At 42.3% G+C, this 21,662-nt stretch overlaps 1 protein-coding gene across 5 annotated transcripts in view; it reads left to right on the top strand.

Annotated features, from left to right (window-relative positions):
- The first annotated feature begins 3,155 nt into the window (after positions 1-3,155).
- ppfibp2a (PPFIA binding protein 2a) overlaps positions 3,156-21,662 on the top strand; it is a 30,740-nt gene continuing 12,233 nt past the window's right edge. The window contains exons 1-7 of one of the 5 annotated variants that reach the window (XM_080425322.1): positions 3,156-3,586; positions 5,923-6,009; positions 7,228-7,341; positions 9,169-9,300; positions 11,478-11,777; positions 12,182-12,274; positions 20,547-20,658. In XM_080425322.1, the coding sequence (XP_080281448.1) occupies positions 3,539-3,586; positions 5,923-6,009; positions 7,228-7,341; positions 9,169-9,300; positions 11,478-11,777; positions 12,182-12,274; positions 20,547-20,658 (886 nt within the window). In that variant the 5' untranslated portion in view covers positions 3,156-3,538. Of the gene's footprint in view, positions 3,587-5,922; positions 6,010-6,880; positions 7,019-7,227; positions 7,342-7,899; positions 8,144-9,168; positions 9,301-11,477; positions 11,778-12,181; positions 12,275-20,546; positions 20,659-21,662 lie in introns of those variants that run through there. The other 4 variants (XM_080425326.1, XM_080425325.1, XM_080425323.1 and 1 more) reach the window with 4 other exon arrangements.

Below are 21,662 nucleotides of genomic sequence, written 5' to 3'. Positions count from 1 at the left end.
ATAAACCCCTGCAGGGACTCCAGTCAATGAAGTACTCTATATAGGGTTTAAGTGGTGAATGCAGCTTTTCTTATCTAAACTGAAGGAAACATTGCAAAACAGACAGCTCTGATGGTTGAAACTGTTCTGTCAACAGTTTAACAGCCAGTTGTTCTTTTGGACTTTGTTTCGCAATGGTTATCATTATGAAGTGTGTCCTCTATCATCAACGTCAATCAATTTAAGCAAGAATTTACAGTATTATGTGCTGGTGTGACTTTTGTGGCCAAGCCAAGACTGCAGCAGAGTGCATATTCCTTCTACATTCAAAGTTGTACTGATGGCATCAACAAATATGTCTGCATATGTATTTGCAAAACAAATGGTGGGTGGGGGGGGGTTGAAGCCACGGTAATGGGAATAAAACAAAAAACAACTCTGAATTTTTGTTTTTATCTCAAGTGGATAAGTGATGACAGTGGCTAAAGCTCTTGCCACAAAATGAAAGGAGAGTGTAAACCCAGCAACCACATCCAGAGAGGTTATTTACATGAATGTCAGGACAGTTGTCGTCGTCTTGCTGTGAAGGGATCTAAGACAGAAAGGGAGAGTTAGTATCTGCTGTATAGCTCATCAGAGGTACAAGTCTCTCTCTCTCCCTCTCTCTCTCTCTCTCTCTCTCTCTCTCCTTCTCTCTCTCTCTCGATTCCTCTATCAGCCAAACTCTTTGGCTTTCAGTGAATGAAGAGGACCCACTGGTGCTGTTTTATAGGGTAGTGTGTTACCATGGCATCAAATGCCTGCCACATGCTGGAGGCTGCCTTGGAGCAAATGGATGACATTATTGCTGGTAAGAGTTTCTGTTTCATTATCAAAACCTCAATGGAGCGCCCGGTTTGTAATTGTTGGCCTCCATCAAAGCAGCAGTGCTCACAGGATTTGGGTCAGGAGAGCTTGGATTTATAGTAGACTGTCCAAGAATGCAGTTCAGGTGATTTAGCCTGTAACAGACAGATTGATCACCTTGGATAACTGCCTTAGATGTCCATCTAGAACTACAGTACACAGTGCAGTTTGTGTTTCAGTTTTCTTTCTGTCAGAGAAGAGACTGGACTTTTATTTGAACTGAATGAGTGAAACTATGAGAGCGGATTGACAGGCGCTTTGAACTTCTATGTTGTTTGTCTCTTCCACGCATGGCTTTCTACTTTTGCACTTTGTTTGCTGTTTTTCTCTCTAATTGTCCTGCTGTGTATACGTTCTCCTTTTCTCTACAGTCCCCCCCCCCCCTCCCTGTTTTCTAGCAGAGGTGATACATTTGAGACAGTGCTGTTTGTTGCAACCACAGCAGTCATGCTGAGGTTTGTGTATGGGGTCAAAAAACAAGGTTATATTAATAGAGTTAACATTACAGTCAGCACACTGCTTTCTAGGGACTAGACTAAACAACATCACATAATGCCTGTGAACATATTATAGATAAGTCTAACAAGATAACAGCACACGTTTCGATGCCGAAAGTAAAGCAGAATAATGTTGTTATAGTTGTTGTTGTTGTTGTTGTTGAACCTTTGATGGCTCTTCAATGAGCATATTTGTACAAAAGCACTGTACAACCAGCACACTTATAGTAACCGAGCAATTTCAACTCTGACTTGTGTTTATAGGCACAATAGTACGTTATATACAGTACACATGTAAATGTTACAGTGAAATACTGCCCTCCAGAGGCTTTTTCAGGGACTTTCTATATACAATCGTCATCAAGCACATACAGTACACTAGGGGAATAACATGCAGTCCTCAAGATAGTGTATGTCTGTTTAACCTGTTTTCTGACTTTTGCCGAATGTATAAAGGATGTGAAACGTTGTAGTGTTCCTCTATTCTTCCAGGCACATATCAGCTAAAACAAACTACAGTTTCTGTTTCATTATTGAACTGATTGTTGTTCAGCAGTAAAAAAAATTTTTAAAACATCTCTTTAATTCAGGCACCAAAGCTGCTGCAGCCGAAGGGTTCCGCTTTCCGCTTATAGGGCTGAGTGGCTCAAGTCACCCATCCCCAGAGATTACCCCAAGGCTCACCCTTCCCCTGCACCTTGACCCTGCCTTCAAGGTTCTGCAGCTGACCGAGGACCTCAGGGAAGTGCTGGAGGGTCAGAGTAATGCATATGAGCAGGAGTCTCTGAGGCAACAGGTCTCCAATAACACTGCACAGACCCTGCTGCTGTGGCTGGAAACCGGCAAGGTGAGCGCACTCTGTTCTGCTTCATTGTGAATGGATTGATTAAACACACTGACCAGGCCACCCATACAGAAGAATAAAGTGCATGGTTTATAGCAACAGCACAGACCTAATAATAACTAGCAAGCAGATGGTGTACTGTAAGTCTCTGTGTGGGCAAAATGTTCTAAGACATATAGCAGGGTTCTATAGGGACCATGATGATGTACAGTATAAGTTGTATGCTGAGTTGCTGCCCATATGGGTAATAAAAGAGTTGGTAGTCTTTGTTTATGGTCAAGTCTGTCCAGAGGGCTTTTTCCTCTGTACTAAAGAGCATGGAGTACGAGGCGGGATCTATGGCAAACGGCAGCCGTAATGAGTTCCAGAGCTCCTGTTAAGAGTACAAGTAGTCGTACCCCCTCTTTTCCTTTTCACATTCCGCCTTATTTTCTTTACCCTAAAACAGATCCCCCTGGAGCGCCACTCCATCCACTTTCTTCAAAGGAAACACTAAACAAAACAAAACAGCTCGTTTGTCTGAGCAACCTTCTTCCTCCTCTAATCTTACTTTCATCTCTTTCCTTTACTTCAGAATTCATCCACTCTTTTAGCTTCAGCTTTATACGCCGCTTCCTATTCAGGCTCCTCCACTGTTTTTCCTCCCCCTCTGCTAGCCTTTCTTTTACTCTGGCCCCGTCCTGCTCTCTACCACATCTGACAAGCATGTGGTGCAGAAAGTCCTCTCTCTTATGTGCCCCTTTAGAAAGCCCCCCCCCCCCCCAACAAAAAAAAGCTACATGAGAGGTACTTCAGAGACAGAGGAAAAGGAGAGCGAGACAGACACACACAGATTTTTTTAAAGGGAGAAAGATAGAAGATAGACTGTAGAAATGGATGACAGATGACATGCAGCACAAAATAGAAAAGTGACCAATTACGGGGACCAAAAAAGGGAGAGAGAGAGAATCAACGTGAGAAGGAGAAGAAAGGGAGAGAGTGGAGCCAGCTGGCATGGTTTGAGTTGTACGGCTCAACTCTAGTCTGATATTAAAGGCTGCCTCTCAGCTTGCCCAGACTCCAAACCACACAGACCAAGGTCCTCTCTGCTCCCTCTCTCTCACTACTGAAAGAAGGAGAGACAGTGAAGGGAGACGAGTTGAATTCTGGAAGATTAACAGTCTTCCTCCTTTAGAAGCATCATTCAGCTCGAGAGCTCCCACAGTGAAACTCCGTCGGTCTCTGTTTTCTCTCCGTGGTGCCTAATGCCACAGATACTGTCTTCTTGTATCTGAGAAAAAAAGTGTTTATAGAGCTACAATGGGCTTGCAACATGGAGTACGATATTGATTTCTATAAACACTTTTCCTGGCTTAGAAAGGTAAGAGGCTACCCACTTGCATGTCTCCAGTTGGTATCTTGCATGCCACAACTGCACAGAACAGGGTGTTGGTTGTTGATGCCTTTTTGTCTGCTATTGTGTTTACCTGTTGTCTGTCATCACAGCAGTTGTGGGAGGAACACATGTTTTGTTTGTGAGGATGAGAGGTGTGTTGCACAAGAATGTTCTTGCATCACACACGCACACAGGATGCATCACGCACAGACTGCACCTAAAAGTTGTTATTGGACTGTAAAATATATATTTTAAGGGATGTTGTTTAAAGCAAGTTGAGGAGTTCAACAAAGATTTGTATTCACTTTGAAGTAAAGTCACCAATACCATCTGGCCTTAATCTCTTATCTGGTTACACATGTGGCAATTATTTTCTTAGTTTGGACATCAAGAATGCTCTTATACTGGATTGTCCATCCTTGAAATTATTATCTTATGGTTTTACTTGCTGGAATCTAATAGAGTTTTACTGTACGTTTTCTAAATGTACTAAGAATGTTGTATTGAAGACCGATTTATATTGTTATACTGTATGTGACAATAGGTCATTGCTGTTTTTTTTCCCTATGACTGCAGGAAAAAAGCTACAGACAGAACAACAACAAATATGTACTTACATTGGAGCCATGCAGTTTTAATATGGCAGTTGTGACATAAAGCATTTTTGTGGTTGAGGCGCCAACTTACCTGCACATGTTGAAAAGTCAGATTCATGATAGGCCAGGGCCGCTGGGAAGGTCATAAGGTTACAGTACTTAAGAGATACATACTGTAAAAGGAGCTGCCTGTGAGCTGAGATCACTTCCTGCAACATGAAGTTACATAAGTATGGGATGCTATTGCTGGAGCAGGGGTTTTCAACTGGTGGTCTGTGGACCACTGGTGGTCCGTGAAGGTATTGCATGTGGTCCCTGACCAGACATTCAGTATTGTAGGAAAGTCAAAAAAGATTACCGGTATATATATTATTTTATTTTATTTTTAAGAAACTTAGACCACAACTGTTGGTATTTGTGTGATATGAGGACAGTGGCATTAAAGACGCTTTAAAAGACGATGAGGAGGCTTGTGCTTCAATTCTTAAGGTATTTCGAGCTTTGAGCTTTCGAGCTACAGAAGAAGATCAACTCATTAATATCCACATTCTGAAGAGGGGCACAAGTATGAAACAGGCCCTTGTGAAGTTTTGGATGATGTGGTCCCCAGTTTGATTCTTAGTCAGGATGGTGGTCCCTGGTTCACGAAAACCCTGGACCAATCGGACTGGACAGATTATGTAATTTAGCCATTAAGGAGACATTTTTAGTTTGGTCCTGGCTGCCTCCATCTGGATCTCATTCTTAGCCTGAGCTGGATCCACAAAGTGACTGGTCTTTTAGAATGGCCCTTTGTATGTATAGCCTATATTCATTTATCATCATGTACACACTATACTGAATCCCAAAGGCCGTTTTTTTTTATGAATTGAAACACGTTGATGTTGATTTGACATGAATGCCCATGACTTTCAGGCATGCAGTGCATTATTATTTTTTTCCATTTGTGTTGTTTTTAGTTCAAGGGTCATGAAGCATTTTACACACCTAGTAGATGGCAGGTGGGTCCGTTTTTGATTAATTACTGTGAAGTACATATATTCATATAGTGTAGTACATAAATTACAAGCAATGAATTATACATTTTTTAAGGGTTGATGTAGAGTGGCCTTGACTCTCTGTTAAAGGCATAATGGCATTTTAAAATGACTGTAAACCACTTTCGCTGCCTGGCTCAATATCATGGATGCTGGGCATCGTGAAGTTTCCATAACTGTGGTTGAACTCCTGGAGTTCGGAGCAATTTGAGATGATCTGGTCACACACTTATTTTCCTTGGGCCTTGACGACTGTGAAATACCCCTGATTTTAGAGGAAGGCAGACCCAGTTTTCCCTTTCTCACAAACAAGTCAGAGCACAAATATATTGTGAATTTAAAGTAGGATTAGTCCCAGTAAACCTCTTACGAATTCCACATACACTGGTTGCTGGTACAATAGGTTATTTGAGACTAATTTAGTGTGTGTGTGTGTGTGTGTGTGTGTGTGTGTGTGTGTGTGTGTGTGTGTGTGTGTGTGTGTGTGTGTGTGTGTGTGTGTGTGTACAGTATGCGCATACATGCATGCACACATACTATATGCATGCATGTGTGTATTCACGTGTGTACTGAGACTGTAACCTCATAGGCGAAAGCCGTTCAATGCAAATTTGACCCACTGGGCAACTGCTCTGCATCCACAGTGTACTAAATGAACCTAACAGTAGCTAACCGTTACACTCTATAGGTACATGTGCATTCACCTGGGACCAACGAGACCTACCTGGAACGGTTATCACGTTTAGAGGGAGACAAAGAGTCACTCGTTCTTCAGGTAAGATCAGTTGCTCGTGTGGATGATAAAGATGTGACTTATTTTTCTATTATTGATTTAAATGGAGATGACAATGGGGCTGTGAACTGTACACCTTTGTCCCTGTTTTTGACTAAGATTTATGCGAGCTTTAGACAGGCTGTTGTAATGGCGATACCTCTAACCTAAAGAACGACTCTGCATCCATTCAGCTAAAGCTGAATTCTTTGCATCGGATATTAGGCGGCTCGAATAAAAGAGGACATATGACACCTCACTGGCCCCCCAGATGTCCCCGCTGATTATAAACACTGCCTGTCTCACATAGCAGTTAGAGAAAGAGATGGAGTGTGTGTGTGTGTGTGTGTGTGTGTGTGTGTGTGTGTGTGTGTGTGTGTGTGTGTGTGTGTGTGTGTGTGTGTGTGTGTGTGTGTGTGTGTGTGTGTGCAATGAGGTGTGCTTTGTAATGATTTTGGTTTTATTTGCCCATACAGGTGAGTCAACAGTGATTAGGCTGCTTTTACACTGCTTCAGTACTAAACTGTTTGATTTACATTGGTGTGTGTACATGTGTATCAATTTCCGTGCGTGTGTGTGTGTGTGTCTGTGTGTGCAGTACAAATGTGCAGCTCTCACAATCGCTTAACAAGAGCTTACCTCATACAGGTCCAGGCTAGTAGGCTACACGAGACGGTAGCACCTTGGTGTGTGTGAATGTGAGAGCAGGTGTTTTGTTTGCTTTCAGTGCCGGTCTCACCTACACACCAGCATTCCTACACTAAATCCCATCCAGTTGGCTGCTGGGGCCCTGCCCTTTTCATGTGATTGGCTGTTACGTGGGCCGTATTAACTGTGGATTTACATCTAACCTGTGCACAGCACACTTGGCTTTTAGCGTCCTAAGTACTGCACGTTCCCGCTTAAGGACAAAGGATCATTCATTACTCCTCAAAGGGAAATGCTTGTGCTGTTTAATCTGGCAATGCGGAGGATATATCAGCAAAGGTGCGGGCCAGCGGTGAAATGACTGGTAAAGAAAATAGCTCTTAATGATTTCAAGAGGGTTTGTTTGGGGTTGGTGCCAGTAAGCAGTGGGAACTGGGAAGATGAGAATGAAGATCAGGAGATATAAATAATGAGTTTAGGTTCTTTAATTTGCATGCTGCTACAGTAAATTTACTTCTGCCTTATATTAAATCTCTCTCTCCCCTCCCACACACACACACACACACACATTAGGTGGGCGTTCTGACGGACCAGGTGGAGGCGCAAGGGGTGAAGATTAGTGATCTGGAGAGTTGTCTGGAGGAGCACCAGCTCAAACTCAACTCCACAGAGGAGATGCTACAGCAGGTACGCCTTACAAGCCTCAAAGGACACAGGCGAGTGCCTAACACACACTGAGGTACACTGGTGGCAGTCCAGGGGCTTTTGCTTTTTACAAGTATTGTTGTTCTATTAAATAGAATAGCTCATCAATCTTTTATATACGTATGACACCGCTGTCTAAGGGAAAGCTCTGCTCATAGACTGCAGCTCAGGAGGAGTCTAGCTCCCCAGGAGGAAATTCCTTGCTGGGATTCCATCGTGACTGGCTTTATATCACTGTGACAACCAGCATATTTAGGACGCTGGGTTCCTTTCCAGGGTGGAGTCTCAGACTGAGAGTGCACGCCAGGTCTGCTCTGGGCCACTGCTGTCTGCTGTGGTCTATCTGTCTGTCTGGGCAGGTGAGCCTGGGATCGCGGCCACGCCCTTAACCTCTAACTACCCGGGTAGGGTCAGACATACACACAGAGAGAGAGAGAGAGAGAGAGAGAGAGAGAGAGAGAGAGAGAGAGAGAGAGAGAGAGAGAGAGAGAAAACAGAGGAAAAGAAACAGAAGATACAAAAAAAGGAACCAAGGAAGAGAGGGAGGGCAGTGAAAGGAGGAGAGAAGGGATTTGAGAAAGAGAGGAAACAGGGGAGGTGAGCTGTACATCTTTCAGTTCCGTGTGGCAGAGTTCAAACTCCACAGCGGACACTTTGCAGAAATTTGGAAAGGACCCCGAGTGAAATGGACCCGTGATTACAAAACAGAGCATTCAAACCTGTTGCCAACGGCTCCAGGAATTAATCGGACTCACTTTTCCTTCAAGAGAAGCAAGCTGTTGTGGTAGGACAGATTAGACTACAAATACCTTTTAATCCTATCCTTGTCCTATTTCCATTCCATAAATACTGTATTTCAGCTGCTGTGAATATACTTTTCTGCCTGGACTGGCCTTAAAAAAATCCTTTTAACCATCCGAGTGGTTGTGAGCTCATGATCACTAGTAAATGTAGAGTGTCTAATTCTACAGCATGTGCAGTTGCCGTGCTGAAGGGCAGTCAGGCTTGGAGACGTGGTCATTATGAGGCTTTGGACCCATGCCGTAAATCTCTTCCTAGTGACAAAGCTCTAATATTTTCCATGTGCGCTCTAGAAGAAGCCCAGAAAGTTTCCTTTTAAAAAAGACTCCAAAACAACTTCAGATTTAAATGGACGTATATGCAAGTGAACTGTTTTTGATGCTACGGATGCCACGCGTTCCCGGGTCTCAAGTGTTTTAGCACCTGCCAGACATCAGCCAAATTAGTAATGCATGCAGTCCATGCACAGTCTGGCTGGACTCTCTAGACTGACAAGCATTCTCTGCGAAGAGGGGAAATATCTGCTAACTGTTGGTGGACCACAAGCTTTGCAGCTGATCTGATGGATAGTAATATACATCAATAGGAAAATGCACCTGTCAAGGCTGTTGTAGCCGACTGTTCTTAGTATGTGTGTTGAATGCAGGTTTTTGGTCTCTCTCTCTCTCTCTCTCTCTCTCTCTCTCTCTCTCTCTCTCAGGCATTATAAATAGTGATCATGGGCTGTGTATATTTAGCCACTCAAACAGCGTCTGAAACCAGTGGGTTTGTCTGAGGGGGCTGTCATTAGAGAACTGGTAGCTAGCAGTGTGTACTGGACTTTGTCCTGTATTGTGTGTTGTGTATATAATTGCATTCTGTGTGTGTGTGTGTGTGTGTGTGTGTGTGTGTGTGTGTGTGTGTGTGTGTGTGTGTGTGTGTGTGTGTGTGTGTCTGTGTGTGTGTGTTTTCTTACATGAATATCTATTTGTGGTGTGTCACGTTGTTTGTATATACTGTTGACAACAGGAGTTCCTAAACAGAACGTCACTTGAGAGTCAGAAGCTGGGTCTGATGGGGGAGGTGTCCTACCTAAAACTGAAAGTGGCAGACATGGAGGAGAAACAGGGCCATGGGACCGATAGGCAGCACAAAGCTGAGGTAAGGATCCCCATAGAAAATAATACAATGACATAATATGTGCTAAGAGCCCATTGAATAGTCTTTGTAAAAGATTTGCAGTATGGACAATTGATTGTGTTCTCCAGAGTTTAGAGCAAATACCTTGTGAATAATAGTCACAACAGAGGGTTTGATTTAGAAGCCAACACAGGTGCGGTTGAAGCAGGCAAGGTTTATGACATTGTTTGAGTGGAGCGCTCTCATCACCGAAAGAGCTGAAGTCTGAAGTGTTCTTATTTAGTTGCATTGAAGAGTGAGAGGTTTGTGACGGAGGTTACAAGGGTGAATTTAACACTGCACTCTTTAATGTGAGAGCGTCTCTGTCACATGATTGCACTGTGCTTCTTAAAAGACTAAATTCTTTAATGAAGGAATGTGTTCAGCCTTGACTCTGTGAGGTTGTTTTGCTTTGCTTCAGCTGCTCTCTGATAGCTGTCTTTAATGAGCTGTGCTTTTACCAGGAAGGATGAGAGTGCGTTCTCATGTTGTGGTGAACCCAACCTTGGAGTACGCTGCTGAATTTAGGACATAATCCGTAAACACACACTGTGGAAGTACAGAGGGAAACATTTACCATGCCCTCCACTCCATTCTTCCTGGACTACAGGAAACTAGTCTCCAAGGAGTTTTTTTTGTACTTTTTTTTTTGTCTTTTCGACCTGAGCCGTGTATTTGCTTAAGGCCAATGTGTCAAGTTACCATGCTTCCAGTGGGATACAGTGACCACATGAAATGGGCAGAGGGAAAGGCAGCACTGCCACCAGACAGGATACATGTAATGTATGTAGTTACTGTCAAAATATTGCTGGTCAAAGGGCCTTTGTGTCCTCAGGCCGGGTACTGGCAGTGCAGAGCTGGTGTGATGGATGACAGGCTAAATGTGAGATTGTGTAGGCCTCAGCCCAGGGCTTACAGTTTCCCTCTCACCCCTTCGTGATGGTCAAAGAATGACTGGGCCATTATATGAAAACTGGAGGTGAGAGGTTCGGGCAGTGTTTTTAGGGGTTTGCAAGTGAAGGACCCCTACCTACAAATGGGAAATTTAATTCAAAATTTAATTCAATACGGTAACATAACATTTGACTTTTCCCCTACCTTTGAAAACCTTACTGTAGACTTTCTGTTCGTCTCTTAAGACTATCCGCTTTGCTGACAAAAGAGTGCATTTTCAACCGAAAAAAAGGTGACAGCAATTGTTATTGAGTGACATGTTGCATGACACTTTGTCACCGATGGATAAATCGGGGTTTAGCTCTAAGAATGAAGATGTAGCAGGAATCAACATAGTGTTTCAACAACTTTTCAGCTTTCACCATGTGCACAAACTCTGCTTTCGCTATGACAGCTGCTTGGACTTAAAAAGAATGACAGAAATCTACTTAGAATATTATACTGGCATGCCACGTGTTGCTTCTGACACACACATTCTCTCTCTATCTCTCTCTCTCTCTCTCTGACACACACTGTTGGTGCCACTAAGCCAGTATCAGTTAAATTTAGCAGTGGAGGCAGTCTGTATCATCTGTCATATCCGCTCATTCCCAGCCCTCTACTGGACACCATGTGAGACTTCCTCTGGTCACAGTCCATACATAACTCCACTGCTGTTTACACTTTTTCTATGGGGACACAAACATCACTTGCCTCTAAAAGATGGCAGATCTATTCTTCTCTGTAGCTGCTTAGCGGTGCCAACTGCAATTGCAGCATTGATATATTTGCCATGTGTGAGTTCATAGAATACCGCCATGTTTCAAGGCGTGTATATATAAAGTGTGTGGTTTGGTGAAGTGAAAATGGGGTCCAGGGCCATTCTAGTGAGTAATTTACCCAGTCCAAATGATGTTTAGCTGGCCCCGAGTATACGGTATCTGTGCATAAGATCAGCCAGAGATCTGTTTCTCTCATACTGGCTCCACTTCAGTCTTGTGTATTCATAGTGCGAAATCTGTCCACTGTTGCATGATTTAAAATGTCCAGACAATATCCAGACATGAGCTCAGAGGTAGAGAATATACGAGGGGCCATCACTAACAATAATATACAGTTCCCTCTGGAGAGAAACACTCACAAACACTCACAGAAATGCTTGTATCCTTTCTCTTTTTAAACCTCTCGCTCTCTCGTTTTCCTTTCTCCTTCACTGCATCTGTCAGAGTGTAGTGAATTTCATTAGCCAGCTCCAGGAGCAGATGTGTAGGTTTCAGGAGGAAATCAATAACAAGATCCAGGAGAAAAAGACCTTGGAGAACCAGGCTGACAGCAGCCTACACGAGGCCTGCCACGCTGGGTCCACCGAGGGCCCGAGTTCAAACCCGGGGCTCGACTGCGATGGTACCCCCGAGGAGATGTGCGACAGCAGGCTGAATGAGGCTCCAGGCGAGTCTGATGGGAGCCAGAGCCTGGAAGAGAGTAGCTCAGATGCAGAGGATCAGTGCCACTGTGGAGCAGAAAGTGTAGGCTGGCCGTGTCTGCATGACCTCTGAGTTACAGCATGGTTCCTCCTTGTTTCACCGCTTGTATTCCCAAGAGACACATGTACTTACAAAACCCCTTCACCCTCAGAAAGGGTCATTGTGACCACATACCCTAACAAAAGCCTGCAGAAACACAAACAAGGTTGTCTGAGAGAGAGAGAAAGACTGTAAATGATCATTTTGATCCATAATGCTGTGGTTTGGTAGGTATCACCTCTTAGAAATGGTTGTGGTGTGATATGAATGTGCTCATTCAACTAACACACGTATACTGATTTGCAATGCAAAGAACAGAATATACCTGATGTTACTGTGAGTGTCAACATTTACTAAAATAATTGCATTCAAATGAACAAGGTTTCACACACACATTCTACTTCCAGGGCTTATTCAAGGAGCTCAGAATTCTGAAGGACAAAGTGGAACACCTTGAGGATCAGAAGCTGCAGTACGAGAGGAAACTCAAGGCAACAAAGGTAAAATAAAATCTGTGTTGGCGTAGCGTCTAGACTTTAAAGCACACACTCTAAATGCCCAGATTCCACTGCAAACTGTCCAATCATGCACAACTTTCCTATGCACTGTCCAATCCCATGACCCTGCCAGTTCAGATGAGTCATTCTTGCTCCGACATACAGTTCACAAGAACACCTCTATTTTCGTAAGAAATCTGATAATAATTTTCTCGATAGAAATAGATATAACGAGCACCTTTTCGGTCATGGCTGTCCTTTTTAACCTGCTCCATGTATCCCTTGGCATGGGCCCTTGGCATTTCCTCCTAGACTTTCGCTCTTTTTCTTAATTTCTCTCCTTCAACCTTTCCCCTCTTTAGCCTTCTGTTCATACCGTTTTGTCTCTCTCAATTATGCCCTCATGCTTAATTTATACTCCATTGTATAACAGTGCACGTAAATAGCACATGCGACGTGTTGTAAAGCTTTTAGATTGGCTCTTTTACAGCACGCCACACCGCTGTGTGCCAAAGTATAAATCAGGCTTCATCTTTCCTTTACAGTCTATCTGTCTTTCTCTTTGTCTTTCTTTCCCTGTATCTGTCTATTTCTGTGTCTCTCCATGTGTGCAGTGGTGTAAAGTAACTAAGTACATTTACTCAAGTCCTGTACTTCAGTACAATTTGAGGTGTTTTTTACTTTACTGAAGTATTTCCAATTTTCTGTACTTACTTATTTTTGGGCGGTGAAACCGCCCCTATAAGTGAGGTTTGGAAATTTGTACAATTATCTTGGGCAGTGAAACCGCCCCTATAAGTGAGGTTTGGAAATGTGTACAATTATCCTGCGCTGTGATTGGCCAATCACAATCTATTCAGGACTGTGATTGGCCAGTGTCACATGACACATGTGCATAGCCCTATATAAGAAACCATAACTTTAAAAAAACCCATAAATTGGTTTTTTTAAAGTTATGGTTTCGTCCATCATAAAGAGTGTTTCAATAAATGTATTTATCTTTTGTAAATGATTGGTTGACTCCATTCAGTATTGTGATTAGCTAGCAAGACACCGCCCACTTCACACAGGGTGTGATTTTTTGTAAATATTGGACTTTTACTCCACTACAATTATTTGAAAACTTTAGTTACTAGTTACTTTGCAGATATAAATTATTATATTATAAAACATGAATTAACCACTTTAGCCCTATTTTATACCTAGGCTATTTATAGCCGATCTACAAGCTCACAACGTGTCGCAATGCTTGTAGATCTGCTATTTTCAAACATTTTGTACTTTTACTTTTGGTACTTTAAGTATATTTTGATGCCAATAACACTGTTGTACATTTACTCAAGTAACATTTTGAACACAGGCCTTTTACTTGTAACAAAGTATTTTTATGTTGTGGTATTGCTACTTTTACTTAAGTAAAATATCCGAGTACTTCTTCCACCACTCCATGTGTGCCATGGTCCAGCTCTCTGGCCTGAGGTTGACTGTAGAGCAGATTGTGAAAGAGAGACGGCAGTGAGTGGGAGGCCAGGCCCACTGTCAGAACCAACAGGTGCTAATGTTGTAGAGTGCCAACTCTTCATTCAAACCCCTGGACGTTTCATTTTAACAGCCTCATCTCTACATGTGCTCTCTTTCCATTCCATCTGCTTACAGCCAACTGCATACCTGGGTCTGGTTAACCCTCCTTTACACCATGTTGAGTATTAGGAACACACTGCAATGGATTTCTTAAAAAGAAATTGCCAGAATTATGTATAAATCTCATGACAGACCCTGTCACATCTATTGTTTATAGCTTTGGTGCGTGCGTGCGTGCATGCGTGCGTGTGTGCGTGCGTGCGTGCGTGCGTGCGTGCGTGCGTCCGTCTCTCAGTCATAATAGTGTATATATATATATATATATATAGTATTATAACATGCCAAAATTGTTTAACGAAAATTATAAACAGAGGTTAGGGTTAAGTGCAAAGCAGCCATAGACAATACACTGGCAAATAGATCAGCTTCAATTTCACTTTATTGCCATCTGCTTTTTTGCACGATATACTTCAGCTACTTTATACATTTTAACCTCAGGCAGAGCTGGTCTAATAAATGGCCCTCTAAAATTCAGATAAATCCAATACTATGTTGTGGTTGTTTTATGTATATGTGCCTTGTAAAGTATGCCACTAATTGTGGAAAATAAAGAATTGAAATGTGTGCTTTCAACTAACGGCATGTGTTTACGTCTCAATTACTGTACCATGCGTGTAAGCTTATGCAAGTGCTTTGTGAAAGAGCATGGCAGTGTGTGTGAATGTGCCTGTATCCACAGTGCAGTATTTCTATGTGTACTATATATGAGCATTTGGGCATGAATGTATGTCTGAGTACTGTGTAACTGCTGTCATCGTTTATAAGTTATATAATACTTTGTTTTATTTCTCTAAAGTCCAAGTTCATAATTAAGAAGTTATTCAAGTCACATTTGTGTACATTTTCATGTCTTTTGAGTCAAGTTGCAGTAATGCTTTTATTTTGAAGTATCAAAGTCACGTTCTGTGTCTCGTTGGTCTGCTCTCATGTGAATGGGGTTCACAGGACTTTGTCATTAAGCAACTAGCAGCAAGCAGCAGGGTGCAGAAGCTCCGTGTCATGTTGGTCACAAGAGACTGTCTAAACTTAAAGTTATAAGAAAGCCAAGGTTACTGTCTGAAGTTATAAGAAGGGTCATAAGGACCTGAAGACTGAAGAGTACTCCCTTTATGTGTAGCATGCAGCCAACGAGGTATTTGTTTGTTTGTTTGTACTGTCTGTATTTTACTCTGGTAAATGTGTATTTTACATGCTGTGCATGAGGTCTCCTATGTTAATGTAACATGCTTATTTTATGTTTATTGTTTAGTTTTCACGGTGGATTTGGAGGATTGAAGTCACCTTCAAATAAATCAGTAGCAAGGAAACCACTTGTGTCTGTCTGTGCTTGGAGGGAGTTACAGTGAAAACTCGCACTGTTCATCGACGCAGTGGACAGCGTTAATTGACGGTCGTTAAGAACAAAGGACCAGGCGCAACTGAGTGGAGCTTTCGTCATCAAGGACTGACAGCGCAGCTGCACGGAGTTTTCGTCATCAAGGACTGGTAGATGAGCCCAAAACGAAGTGCCCCCCCCCCACCCTCTCTTGCCCCTCTCACACACACACAGAAGATACAAAGGTAATCACAACGTTTTCAAGACAAAGCCATAAAGAACTGGACACTAACAACAGTGCTCTAAGAAGAGGGTTTTGAAGACACTGTGGAGTGTGTGGTAAAAAGTTTTGGACTTATCTGCTCATTCAATTTAATTGAAGCTTGTCATTTATACAAGACACAGTTAAAGTGCTAAGTTAAAAAAGGACACTATATTTTTCTGATTTCATTTTGATATATATTGCCAAGTTAAAAAGGGGACAATACATTCTCATTTTTTCTCTTTTGATGTTTTCAAGCTAAAAGTGTTATTTCATTTTGCAAAAAATAAGTGAAGGTATTTGCCATTTGATATTGAAGTTTTCTAATTGCCATTGATATTTAAGTTTGATATCTACATTTTTGAAGTGGTTTAAATTGAGTGTTTGAAAGGTAATATTTAAAGGTTGAATTTAAGATCTTTTGGGATTTATTTAAAACGATATTTACATATTACATTCAAGTGATATTTACATAGTATACGTTCATCTAAAAGTTGACCTAGAGAATTCATTTACTGTCAATATTTTCTGTTGACCTTTTTTGGACAATTTAAAAAGGTATTTACAAAGTGGGTTAAAAGAAGTGATTAAAAATGTCACAGTCTGGTGAGCCTACAGTACAGGTAAGGGACAGTAATAGGGATAGTAAGGATTCCCAAACCCAACCTGAAGAAGGTCAAGTGACTGGTGCTGAAGAGGAAAAACAGCAAGCGGACAAAATTAAAGTTTTTCAACAAAGGTTCACCTACAGTTACGCCAAATGGAGATCGCAGGCTAAAACTGCTAAGAAGCCATTATCGCTAACAGGGCCTTTGCCTGATACAGTTATTAACGATATCATTCAAGAAGTTAAGAGGCTTTCTGCAGATGTTACATGTGCTTATGATGACCTACGCCAAGTCTCAACACCAGAGCAAGACATACGACAAAAGGTAGATCTGTGTGTAGAGATTTCTACTTTCATCCTCTCCAGAGCTACAAGTCGACTGGATGGAAAGATTCCAGAAAAAGAGCCAGAATGGCCAGAAGCAGGCTCTCTCTTTAACACAAGCTGTGAAACAAGCTCTTTCGCTTCTATCTTGAAAGGCCGCTCAGAGCATTCCTCAAGGTCTTCTGTAAAACGACAAGACGCTGCCGCTGACACTGCTGCAAACCAAGCTGTTCTAAAAGTGATAGAAGAACAAGAAAGAGAACAATTGGAAGTAGAACTCCTTGAGGCAAAAGCTAAGAAGAAGTTAGCTGATCAAGAGGTAGCAGTCAGAAAGCGTCGCCTACAGCAAGAAGCAGACGAGCTAGAGCAAGAGGCAGCAGTCAGAAGGCGTCGCTTACAGCAAGAAACAGATGAGCTAGAGCACCGCTTACAACAAGAAGCAGACATGGTGAAACGAAGAATACAGAGAGAAGAAGAGGAAGCCAAGATGAAAGCTCAATTAGAAGAAGAGCATGTAGCTCTACAAAGGACTCTTGATGAGAAACGGAGAAAGATAAAGAAATTGGAGACAGTGAAAAGTCTTAATGCAGCACAAGCGAGAATGCTGGTATATGATCAAGGGAGCATCAAAGAAGAGCGGAAAGACATACTACTAGAACATGAGATCGTAGCAGATAACCAAGTACCTGCTCCTACAAGTCCTCTGTCCAAGAATATGTCTTCCGTACCACAAGTTGTGACTACCTCCAATGACAGTACAGCAGAACTTGTTAAGATGCTGGCAGGTGCCCTAAGTGCCAACAGAATCCCAATTCCTGAACCTCCAATATTCAGTGGGGATCCATTAAAGTATAATGACTGGAAATTGTCCTTTGAAACACTGATAGACCAGAAGAACATACAAGAGAAAGAGAAGATTTACTACCTACGAAGATACATAGGTGGTCAAGCTAAGAAGGCACTTGATGGTTACTTCCTGCTCGGAACCGAATCTGCCTATGTTGCAGCATGGGAGATTCTGGAGGAGAGATACGGAAACCCATTTACCATTGCAAAGGCATACAGAGACAAGCTCCAAGCATGGCCTAAGATGGGGTCTAAGGACAGCTTTGAGCTCAGAGAGTTTGCTGATTTTCTTCGCAGTTGTGAGGCTGCCATGGTCCACATCAAGACATTGGAGATCCTAAATGACTGTAATGAGAACAGGAACATTCTTTCTAAGCTACCAGATTGGCTCACGTCGAGATGGAATCGAAAGGTTATTGAAACAGAAGAAGAGAGTAACCAATTCCCTTCCTTTAGCCAGTTTGTCAGGTTTCTAACAAGAGAAGCAAAAATTGCCTGCAACCCTGTTACTTCACTGCAGTCATTGAAACAATGTGAAGCTGACAACCCAAAGTCCCAAAGACAACAAAGTTTTGGAGCAAAGTCACTGAACACAAGTTCCAATGAAGAGACACTGACCACAAGCTCCAATGAAAAGACTGTCATAAAATGCATTCTCTGCGAGAAGACAGGGCATGAGTTGCACAAATGCTGGAAGTTCATGGAGAAAGCCGTGTCAGACAGAGTCAAATTTGTTAAAGCTGAAAGACTATGCTTTGGTTGTCTCAAGTCTGGTCACCAATCAAAAAGTTGCAACATTAGGAGTGTCTGCGACACGTGCAAAAGGAAGCATCCTACTTGTCTGCATGAAGAGCGAGCCAAAGATGACCAAAGCACACCACAAACTAAGCCAAGCACAAGTCAAGAAAATCAAAATGATCAATCATCACAGTACCAAGAAGTTATTTCAAACAGAGTAATACTTCACGAAGCTAACATACAAACAGCTGCAATAATTCCAGTCTGGCTTTCGTCCACGACTCAACCAGCAAAGGAAATACTTGTATATGCGCTGTTGGATTCTCAAAGCGACACAACCTTTGTGCTAAACAACGTAGCAGAAGCGTTGGAAGCAGATAAAGAACAAGTCAAGCTCAAGCTCTCTACTATGACAGCAAGGTCTACGGTAGTAAGCTCCCAAAGAGTAAGCAATCTAAAAGTCAGAGGCTTTTACTCTAGTAAAAGAATCTCCTTACCACCAGTCTACACTCGTGGGTTTATTCCAGCCAACAGAACTCACATACCAACAGGTGAAACGGCAAAAGCTTGGCCCCATCTAGAGCATCTCCAAGATAAGATACCACATTTGAAGGACTGTGAAGTAGGTCTGCTCATTGGGTACAACTGCTCACAAGCCCTACTTCCAAGGGAAGTTGTGTCTGGTAATGACAACCAGCCTTATGCGCAGCGTACAGACCTTGGATGGAGTATTGTTGGACATGGGAATCCCTGTGTAGACAACGGCGATGCTATCGGAATCAGCCATCGCATCATAGTGAAACAAGTAAAGGATAGAGCTGGAGAAGATGATCCAGTGCCCCAAGAAGATCTCAAGATACCTGGCGGGGAACGCAAGGTGAGAGAAATCAGGATAAAAGAAGATAAAGGTGTGAAACAAAGAACCAATGAAAGTGCAAGTTTAAAGGAAAGGAAAGAAGCAGACCTTGCTAACATAAAGAAAGCAGTTACCAAAACCAAAGACAGTAAGCTGTGCAAGTTGAATCCATTCATGGATGAAGAAAGAACACACACAAAGCATCCGGCAGTATTGAAGAACAGTCACAAGGAACCAAGACGAAAGTGTCGCAAGAAAAGAAGGAACTTGAAGGTCAATGACATCGTCCTTCTAGAAGATGATCTGGCACCACCCAACCAACGGAAGCTGGCCAGTATCACTGAAGGCTATCTAGGGTCAGATGATAGGGTAAGAAAACCAAAATTGATGGTTAGTGACATCACATTTGATCAAAAAGGGAAAACCCACAACTACAAAGTTGTACCTTGAAAAACCTGGATAAAAAATTGTTATTCTGCTTGAAGCAGAGGAAGATGGTTAATGTTGTGCCTGAAATTTCATGGTAAATGTTTAATAACAGAAAAGGTTTATTTTGAGGTAAAAAGTGTTAAAAGAAATCCCACGTCAAGGTTTGTGTGATTTGGTGGGAGTGTAACTGCTGTCATCGTTTATAAGTTATATAATACTTTGTTTTATTTCTCTAAAGTCCAAGTTCATAATTAAGAAGTTATTCAAGTCACATTTGTGTACATTTTCATGTCTTTTGAGTCAAGTTGCAGTAATGCTTTTATTTTGAAGTATCAAAGTCACGTTCTGTGTCTCGTTGGTCTGCTCTCATGTGAATGGGGTTCACAGGACTTTGTCATTAAGCAACTAGCAGCAAGCAGCAGGGTGCAGAAGCTCCGTGTCATGTTGGTCACAAGAGACTGTCTAAACTTAAAGTTATAAGAAAGCCAAGGTTACTGTCTGAAGTTATAAGAAGGGTCATAAGGACCTGAAGACTGAAGAGTACTCCCTTTATGTGTAGCATGCAGCCAACGAGGTATTTGTTTGTTTGTTTGTACTGTCTGTATTTTACTCTGGTAAATGTGTATTTTACATGCTGTGCATGAGGTCTCCTATGTTAATGTAACATGCTTATTTTATGTTTATTGTTTAGTTTTCACGGTGGATTTGGAGGATTGAAGTCACCTTCAAATAAATCAGTAGCAAGGAAACCACTTGTGTCTGTCTGTGCTTGGAGGGAGTTACATACTGTATACAGACACACTGTATGCATATAGTGTTTGATCTATGTGGGGGATGGGGGGAAATCCAGGCCTCTGCTTTTGATATCCCCCCTCTGGTCGTTTTATTTGTCACTGGTGTGGATACGTTTTATCCCTGCTTCTGGTCAGACTGAATGAAATACATGTATTTCTTATATGTTTTATATTTATGTTGGATGACATCACAATTTAACGATCCTACTAGAGTATAAATGTGAAAATTCTGTCTATCCGTCTGTGCATGTATGTCTGTAGTTCACATATCTCGATAACCGTCCCGGCCCTTCCGCTTTTTACAAATCGAACCCTGTATGCATGCATGTAGCCTGGAAACCAGGCGAATCTGCCAGAGCTATAAAAAAAATATTAGTCTGGCCATGCCAGGCTAGCATGCATGTGCATGTTTGTCTCAGTGTTTTCCTAGCTTTTACAATGTTTCACCCTGTTTCACCCACAGGCAGAAATCACCAGCCTCCAACAACTTCTGCTCAGCAAGAACGCCGAGATAGAGAACCTCCACACCCAGCTGTTGGCCCGGCCCTCTCTGTCCACCGAGAGCTCAGAGAGAGGTAAGCAACAGGCCAAAGTCCCTGCCTGTCCCCCCCACAACTCTGTGTGAGTGCTGCCTAGCCTGATAGGTGACACAGTGTATGAGTCACATTTGCATTCATTAACTTATACTCTTATATTACTTGTAAGTTAACTATGAGAGTCAACTGAGTGTACAAATGTAAACAAATGGAGCCTTATGGGTTACATACTGTAGGTACAATCTCGGAGTTAAATTAAAGCTGCAATCTGTAAGAGTTATGTCCTACCTGGGATTCAAAGCTGGGTCTCCTGCGTGGGAGACCACATTTCTACAGCTCTGCCAAGATGGAATTTCCGCTTGGCCAGTGGGGATATTGCTCCTAGTCAGAAAGTAGTATGCTACTCATCCAGTAGGTGACTAGGTGTCCTAACCGACACCAGTGTCTAAATTCCTCAAAGGAAGAGTAGGGAGACCACCTCCAAGCACTGCAGATGTGCTTAACCCATTAACCCATTAAGACCTGAGGCCAATTCTACAAATGCCTTCTTAATCAGTGAAAATGTTTTGTGCCAGACCCCTCGCAGCGCGGCACGAAGTGACGCACTGTGAGCTTGTACGTCTGCTATTTCTTTATAGCCAACGCAAAAATCTAAAATGACACAGCTTTCCCGGTTTCAATGGGTTAACATACTCTACCATACAGATTACATTTTATTCATTAAAATAAGTTCTGGATTGCAGCTTTAACACCGAGGGATTTTACAGCATAGTAACAGTTGTGAGAAATGTTGATGAGCTGCCTCTTAACAGGAGTGTCTAATGGTAGGTCTTTCTGTGTCTACCTTGCACCTCACCCATAGAGATGTACAAGAGGAGGCTAAACACCAAACTCATCTTAATGACTTATTGGCTCCTTTGCGTTCTTCTTTGATCTTCCATCATTACCCTTTCATATCCCCTTTCTGTTTCCATTTAGGTTCTTGTCTACTCCAATGGGTAGCTTTGAAAATCCTTTGGCTTCTTAAATTAATTTAAGAAGCC

The sequence above is a fragment of the Gymnoscopelus braueri genome (assembly GCF_963280865.1).
Source record: "Gymnoscopelus braueri genome assembly, chromosome: 1".
NCBI lineage: Eukaryota > Metazoa > Chordata > Actinopteri > Myctophiformes > Myctophidae > Gymnoscopelus > Gymnoscopelus braueri.
This window is presented reverse-complemented; position numbering and strand designations above follow the sequence as displayed.